General features: G+C 35.7%; 1 protein-coding gene across 1 annotated transcript in view; it reads left to right on the top strand.

Annotated features, from left to right (window-relative positions):
* Positions 1–6,498, top strand: part of LOC135220160 (protein spaetzle-like) — a 10,824-nt gene extending 4,326 nt beyond the window's left edge. The window contains exons 2-3 of the mRNA XM_064257452.1: positions 3,194–3,838; positions 5,029–6,498. Of these exons, the coding sequence (XP_064113522.1) occupies positions 3,194–3,838; positions 5,029–5,259 (876 nt within the window). The 3' untranslated portion in view covers positions 5,260–6,498. The remainder of the gene's footprint in view (positions 1–3,193; positions 3,839–5,028) is intronic.
* Positions 6,499–8,358: the final 1,860 nt, after the last annotated feature.

Below are 8,358 nucleotides of genomic sequence, written 5' to 3'. Positions count from 1 at the left end.
AAGACAGGAGAATCTCATTTCGGGAGATCGAAGAGTGGATTTGTCGAATAGTTTTATGATGATAATAATAATAGTAAATTTTATTTCCAGCTCAAGGCCATATAAATGGAGTATACAAAGTACAAACAGTAACATACAAATTCTAGATATATGATGTAACATGATAAAAAATGAATAATCGGCAATATCCACACAGTTGCTGTAGTATAAATGATAGTAATCATAATAACAGTAATAATATTAGGATTAGTTTTAAAAAAAAACATTAAAAGTAATAATAATTGGTGAACAGATTGTATATAATTAAATTGCAGGTAGAGACCTTACGTGGTTACAGTATTCAGATCCAGAGGGCTAAATACAAAAATTGGATGTTGAAAATTTCTAAATTGATAATATTCACGGTAATAATGAAAAGTAAAATATCAGTAATAACAGTAACCGCAGAAATATAATAATCAAGACAGAGATTAAGTAATTTAGGGAACAAACGCCTCCTTTTCCCATCTTCCCCACAATTTAGATCTTCTTGCCTCACTGTTTAGGATGCTTTGTATGAGCGAATTGCTGCTGTTTTGCAGTTGGGTAATCCGACTGGACATTGTTCGCTTCACAATAATTTTTTAATTGTCCAGGTGGTTTTCTGTGAACATCTGAGCGGCGGAGTGGTAGCGAGGAGTGTTTGTGAAATTGTGAGGCGTCTCAAAATGTCATTGTGCACAACAGTGATACGTCTCATGGGCTCTCGGGTATAGTTCGTCCAGAGGGAACACCCATAGATAATTGTAGCAATACGGGCGGAAGAGCAGCAGTTTCACGTCACGGTGACAGAAGGCAAACCTCCTTGCAATCTTGTTGCCAGTTGCACATAGTTTACAACGCTTCGTTCTGTGTATGCGTATCTTTTAACGTTGACGTCACATTCTTCGAAATGGATGGTAATCAGCACTCGGTGGTCGTTCCTCTCCGCCTATAACATGGCTTCTGTGCATGACCGGAAAGGTGGTGGGTGACGAAATGGAGTCTTCCCGCTTATCAACGTCATACAGTGGGGAGTGTCTTATCATAGAGTTCTATGTTTGTCTATAGCATTCCATCTTGCTTCAGGGGTGTCTACAGAATTATAGTTCACTACAGTTTAAAATTTGCTCTTTTTAGAGATGGCCATAGAGAAGTGAATAGAAATTTTGTACAAAGCCCTTTTCTTTTAGTGTATGGGTTTATTTGGCATTCTCTGTGAGATGTACCGGTGTAATGAAATTTTTCTTTACGTTTAGTATTTTATTCTGTTATGCATTTTCCTTTTTATTTGATATTTTACATGTGGTTGAATTATAATGGAGCCTTGTCCTCCTTTTAACAGGAGCTCCTCTACTTTGTGATTAAGCCCCATGGAAATGTTTGATTACTGGAGTAAATATGCAGAGACACTGAGTTTTCTATGTGATATTTAATTTTTTTGAATGAACATATCAATGTTCAAATGGAGGAGTTTCATTTTCTGTAGGAGTTCTTTGATTGTACAGATTTTGGATTTGGCTCTGTTTCACGAGTATCGCTGGAGAACAATCCGTTCTTTCTATATGTGTCGTCTGTATTTGTCAAAGATCTAGTTAGTCCAAATTACCTTAATAAAAAGAGCTGATTGTTTTCCCTGGAATAAATTTAATTAATTTTTTTATAGCTCGGAGTTTGATTCAGTTGCCTTCGCTAAAATGGAGATGCCTTATTGTGTGTATTAAGAATATCCCTTCAGGATGTCCCATGCTATCTAATGGTTGTCATGTGAGACATGTCCCCGTAAGCAATGTGGGGTTGGGTGGGCGGTCCGGGTGTTGGTTTGTTAACACATGTAATTATGTGTGCATGTATATGTACGTTGCAAATATGCAAATCTATTTTACTGTAATATATACAACGTATCCATTTAATATTAAGCCAATTAAAGTATTTGCTCCTACGTTCAATGTCTATATGTTTACAAACACACATATGAGAACACCGGTGTACAGTTGTGTGCTTTCACGTATACATAGTTATATATAAATACGGGCATTCAGTAGCAGAAAACACCTATCATTGATTCTGCATACCAACCAGCTCGTCAATTACTGTAATATGAGCTTAATGATGTCTTTCCTCAGCCTTGCCCAGAAATAACTTGAGTCGAGTACCAGGTCTTACTCTAGTCACTAGTGCCAATTACTCACGATCTTTGGCCTTGAACCCTGGTTCCCTAGGTGCTCATCGTTCATTCTCATTTCCTCTCTTTTATCGTGAGTGTCAAACGTCTAATGGAGAAGTTGGTTACATTATTTTCAGTGTTTATTTCCACTTGTTCACTTTTTTTTCTTTTTTTTGCTAGACGCTACTCGGTTAATTTCTCACGACAATGGTTGCAAATTGTTGCTGTTCGTCCTTCATGTTGTGGTTACGGGTATATTAACTTTCCTAATAAATAATTATGTACTTTTACCACCAAAAGCTAATGCCTCTTATAGTATACGTCATATATTAGTTCTAATTAAAATTGAGTCCACACTGCAATAAAATATGCCCTATATAGTTATATAGCGCCCGTTGGCAGTTTATTGCGCACATCACAAACGTGTTCAATACAAGTCAACGACCTATCGGTGATTATACAATTCTTTATATGATTTTCCAGCATTTGCCAAAGATTCGTTTTCCACTTATGGCCGCTGACTTGTTTTCAAACTGTTTTCGATATTATGCGATATGTATGTGTTTATGACCTGCTTCGATATAAAAAAAATCATAAATTTGATTGTGAACCTCTATTGTACATAACATTATTTTAAAATTTTTTAACTTATTTGTAATTTATTTCATGACTGATTTTACCACCGTCATTTCAGAAATTCCTGTATATTAAAACCAGACAAGAGCTCTGTTGCCATTTCAATTTTCATTAACAGCGAATATTAAGGTAATGCATAGATAGCCCTCTCCCTACCTCCCATACCCGGGGCTTGGAGCACCCTAACCCCTGGGGTTGAGGTTACGTCTATCCTTGGAAAGGTTAGGTTGGACACTGCACCTTAGGATAGGTTAAGCTGGAGTCATTAGTCTCGTGTGCATCTTAGGTTAGATGACATCATGAGATGGCCAATGGCTCTCTTTTCCTTTAAGCTTTATTATATTTATTATCTATTCTTTATTTCTTTCCCAGTTGATATTATTTCTGGCAGTCGTCGTCCTCGGGAAACCGGAAGCCAAACCGGAGGCAGACCCGAAAGCAGACCCAAAACCTGCATTGGTCGCCCATCACGGAACCCACTACCATTCGACGCCCAAACCCCACTACGGTTACACCCCGGCATACAACCCCACCATCTACGGCCCTACTTACCACTCCGTAACCCCGTCCTACCATCACGTGACTCCCGTTTACCCAGCCGTAACGCCAGGATACGCCGTAACTCCCGCTTACCCGGCCGTAACGCCTTATCCGCCAGTCACTCCAGCATACCCAGTTTATCCGAGTCCCCAGCCCGCTGTATACCATACCCACGAAGTCGACTATAAGTGCCATGGATACGAGAGTGTGCCCAAATGCTCTTACAACACGACCAAACCCTGGTGCCTCTATGACAAAGAGTACCCGGAGTACGACATCAAGGAAGCCATCCACTACCACAAGGCCGAGGTCCTCTCCCTCTACGCCGACGTAGCTGATCTCTCCAGGTTCAACTCCGTCGACCTCCCGAGGTACCTCGACGAGACTTACTTGTGCCCTTCGGAGATCGGCTACGTGAGACCACTTCGGGCTATCAACACTGACGGTTACTGGAGGATTATCGTCAACAATATCAAGGTCTGACTGGCTTGGGGTGAAGTTTGAAGTTTTTATCCATATTGATCTAATATACTTTTCACTGATTTCTTCATAAGGGCATTTTCCTCCTTTGCTATGGTTATCTAATTATTTCCAATTTAAAAAAAAATTTATTTATGCCATTTCCCACTGACTGTACTTTTAGTGTTGCACTATGAGCTCATTGCTTCGAATATTATTGTTCTCGAATCAATAACCTTCAGAAAAACAATTCATATGAGATTAAACAAAATACACAAAGAAAACAAGTAGTATTTTCATAGGCCAAAAGGCATTTTTTATAATGAAAGAAAAACGACAAGAAAATGACAGTTCTCACATGATACTCGTGTTCTAACATTACAGTGAACGTTGTTTTCAGGGGCATTTATTATAGGCAGCAAAAATAGTCCTTGAAACAAAAATAAATAATTGCGTCGCAACTAAAACATTTGCTTCTATTATCAGTCTTAATCATTGCAATTCTTATACTTGACGTCGATTCACTAACAGAAGTCTTAAACCTTCAGTACTTTTGTAAGCTTTTTATTCAGTGACAGTAAACATAAACATATTCTAACAGCATCATCTCAACAACACATCTTTTGCGTTTTGAGTTAATTGTATAGAACATATGTTCATCAAGCTGAAAATCATTCAGACTGATAAAGAAGAGTGCGAGTCTCTCTCTCTCTCTCTCTCTCTCTCTCTCTCTCTCTCTCTCTCTCTCTCTCAATACTCTAACCTAACAGGACGAAGTAAGAAATGATGTGGGAGCGTTTCCTTAAAATGCATTACGCTTTTGTCAGTGAACAGCGAATTAAGAACCTGGTCGATTGTAGGGTCTTTATCTAGGTTTTTTAGAGAGAGAGAGATAGATAATAATTCGTGAGTAATCAGTATTTCACTTAACGTACCATACCATAGCTACAAACGAACAGACTTCGACGAGGTGATCCTTACCCCACCTGAGCGAAATTATCCACAAGATACTCTCTCTCTCTCTCTCTCTCTCTCTCTCTCTCTCTCTCTCTCTCTGTCTCTCTCTCTCTCATTTTAACTCCTCATACCCTCGAACTCGGCATTTCTTGAAACTTACCAAACTCTGTATAGCAGCAGCATTTCCTGAAACTGACTAAACATGATCTGGGAGCATCATTTCCTGAAACTTACCGAACATTACTCCGCAGGTCGACTACGAGATTTTCACCCAAACGACGCGAATCGAAGAGTGCCTCAGCTACGGGCCATGCCCTCTGGTGCCCCACTGCCACGAGTCCAAATGCCTCCAGAAATCCATTTACCACCGTTTCCTGGTCTATGATCCTTGCGACAAGTACTTCCCCTTCGCCATCGAGACCTTCAAGCTGCCCTCAACCTGCGCCTGCCTTCTTGGTGCATTTTTCATCGGGCGTAAATGAAAATGTAAAATTTTTACAATGGTTCTGACCTGAATCATTCTATGGTTACGTATATTGGCCACGTCAACTTCGAGCAACTACTAGTCTCTTTTAGTTTATTTATTACGAATTATTTTCTTAAGATTGTAAGTTATTTTAATTTGTGTGAGTAGGTCATTAATCATCCAAATATCTCTTGTTTCCTCGTTAATTTCTTATTTTTTATGCATTCTTTTATGAGGCAAATACTCCTCTTTTATTGTTCCTGATTCAACGGTATCATTCACCGTTATCTTGGTACAAATCCAATAATAAAATGGTGACAAAAGAGCGGTAACATCGCTCCTAGGAGTCCAATATGAATGTAGTTCGAAAATATTGTCTGTTCCTTTTACTGGAAACATATTTACGAAAATTTTCAGTTACTAATCATCATCTCAAAATGTACTCGAAGTATGAGTCGTCTCTGAATGTTGTTTTCGTCCATAAAAAAATAAATTGTTTGAATTTCATGTAAGCTACTTATTAGTAATTTTGACTAAAACTTCAGTCTAGTTGAGAAACGCATTCGTTTATCAAAGACAGAATAACAGAATCTGTATTTTGTGTTTTCAAATTTGGCAGTGAACATGAACGAACTTTGCATCCAAAGGATTATCAATGCATTTTTAGTTTTCCAAAGAGATTAGGATGCTGTGAAATTAGAACCTTAAAAGTTCAAGAAAAATTACAATCCATTATTATCCTAAAGCAAGTCACCTTGTACATTAAGAATTTGTTTTGATCTACATCTATTTATCTATTCATTTTTTAATTGATCATTTTCGCTTCTCAAATAACTGATGTCTTCTTTCGGTATTTCCTCTTGTCTTCTGTAGCTTCTTTAGAAGCTTCAATTTGAAGTCAACGGCCCCCTTCCTGTGGCCTTGGTCTTTTGAACAACAACAACAACAACAACAATAATAATAATAATAATAATAATAATAATAATAATAATAATAATAATAATAATAATAATAATAATTCCAATAGTGCAGTAAATGAATATGTCAAGATATTTTCGAACTTCAGCCAAAATGACTAACTAACTGGTGGTACAAAGAAAGCAGTTCTCTATGCCAGTCAAGCTATCCGCTAACTATTTAAGCTTAGCAGAGGTTTATTATCAAGTATGTGCAGCTCTGTCTCTACGTGTCTTTCATATAAAGCTTATTTCTGTAAACAAATTTGTATAATCAATTGCAGTGATAAAAATGTCGAGTAATTGTTTACTTCTTTTCCTTCGTAATATTATTCGGGAATAAAATACGTCATTTTTCTCTAGAACTATATCAACATAGGAGTTAGTGCCGCCTGTGCACCTCCCTTGACGCACTGTAAGCATTGCCAAAGGTTGTTTGCTGTCTCTTTTCGGCTCCTAGCTACACAAACATTTTTGCTTTTTACTTGACCTCCATTCCAGCTTTCCTTTCTTCAGTCTTTGATGTCCAACATCTGCATCTCTTTCTATTTCACCGTATAAGCACTGAGTACTTGAAGTGCCAAGTGCTTGGCTTCATAGCCGAATTTTCACAGATCATAAATCCAGTACATTTAAAAAAAAAAATTTTCATATTCATTAAAATAAAGCTAAAAACATCTATTAATATCGAATTTACTATACCTTAGTAATAACTTACGGAGAAGCGGATTCTAACCGACCGTCTATCGCTGTAATTAAAACAGAAGGAAGACGGTGTCCGAATCCAGGATGAGCCGGACGCTTTTCTTAACTATAATTTCCTTGGATGTAATTTATTCAAAAGGTATAATAAATTCGATATTAGGTGATAATTGTAGCTTATTATATGCGAGAAGAAAAAAGTTAATTGTGCTTAGGTGTAAAAGCTTCAAGATTAATAATAATATATATATAATATATATATATATATATATATATATATATATATATATATATATATTCATATGTATATATATATATATATATATATATTATATATATATATATCAATAACCTGATCACGAAATATATAAAACGTGATGCTATGTAAAAAAAAAAAAAAAGGTAATGGCACGGAGGAAAATGAAAAACGAGAATTGCCGAGATCTTTCTTAACGACCCTTTACTAAGGGCAAATATTGCTAAAGGGTCGTTAAGACGGAAAGATCTCAGTCAGTTCTGGTTTTTCATTTTCCTCCATGGCATTGCCTCTACATATATATATATATATATATATATATATATATATATATATATATATATATATATATATGTGTGTTGAGGCAATGCCATGGAGGAAAATGAGAAACCAAAACTGACTGAGATCTTTCCGTCTTAACGACCCTTTAGCAATACTTGCCCTTGGTAAAGGGTCGTTAAGAAAGATCTCGGCAGTTCTCGTTTTTCATTTTCCTCCGTGGCATTGCCTTTTTTTTTTTTTTTTTTTACATAGCATCACGTTTTATATATTTCGTGATCAGGTTATTGATATATATATATATATATATATATATATATATATATATATATATATATATATATATATATATATATATATATATATATATATATATATATATATATATTATCAATCTTGAAGCTTTTACACCTAAGCACAATTAACATTTTTCTTCTCGCATATAATAAGCTACAATTATTACCTAATATCGAATATATATATATATATATATATATATATATATATATATATATATATATATATATATACTATCATATATATATAGTATATATATATATATATATTTTTTTTTTTTAAATATATGTGTGTATAAGTGTGTCTAAGACATTATCTATATTATCTCTCCGAGTCCACTTAATCTTATCATAAATGGAACAATGAGCGAAAGCACAATAAGATCAAGGAAAAGCAGGTGCTAAACTGTAGAGTGTGGAGTGGCTTATGTTTATCAATTAACATTACAGAGAAACATCATGAGCAGGACGAGAGAACGTAAAGAGAATGTTAGTAAAAATAAAGCTATAAAGTGCAAACGGAAAAGAGGGAAAAAAAGTCAGTAGAGATAGCGAAAGATGGAAATGCATGATTTATATTAAAAAAAAACTATCTGTCCCGATATGTTACGAAAAATATTACGAAT

The sequence above is a fragment of the Macrobrachium nipponense genome, chromosome 1 (genome assembly GCF_015104395.2).
Source record: "Macrobrachium nipponense isolate FS-2020 chromosome 1, ASM1510439v2, whole genome shotgun sequence".
In the NCBI taxonomy this organism is placed as follows: Eukaryota; Metazoa; Arthropoda; class Malacostraca; order Decapoda; family Palaemonidae; genus Macrobrachium; species Macrobrachium nipponense.
Note: the sequence above shows the minus strand (reverse complement) of the source record. Positions and strands in the feature narration are given on the sequence as shown.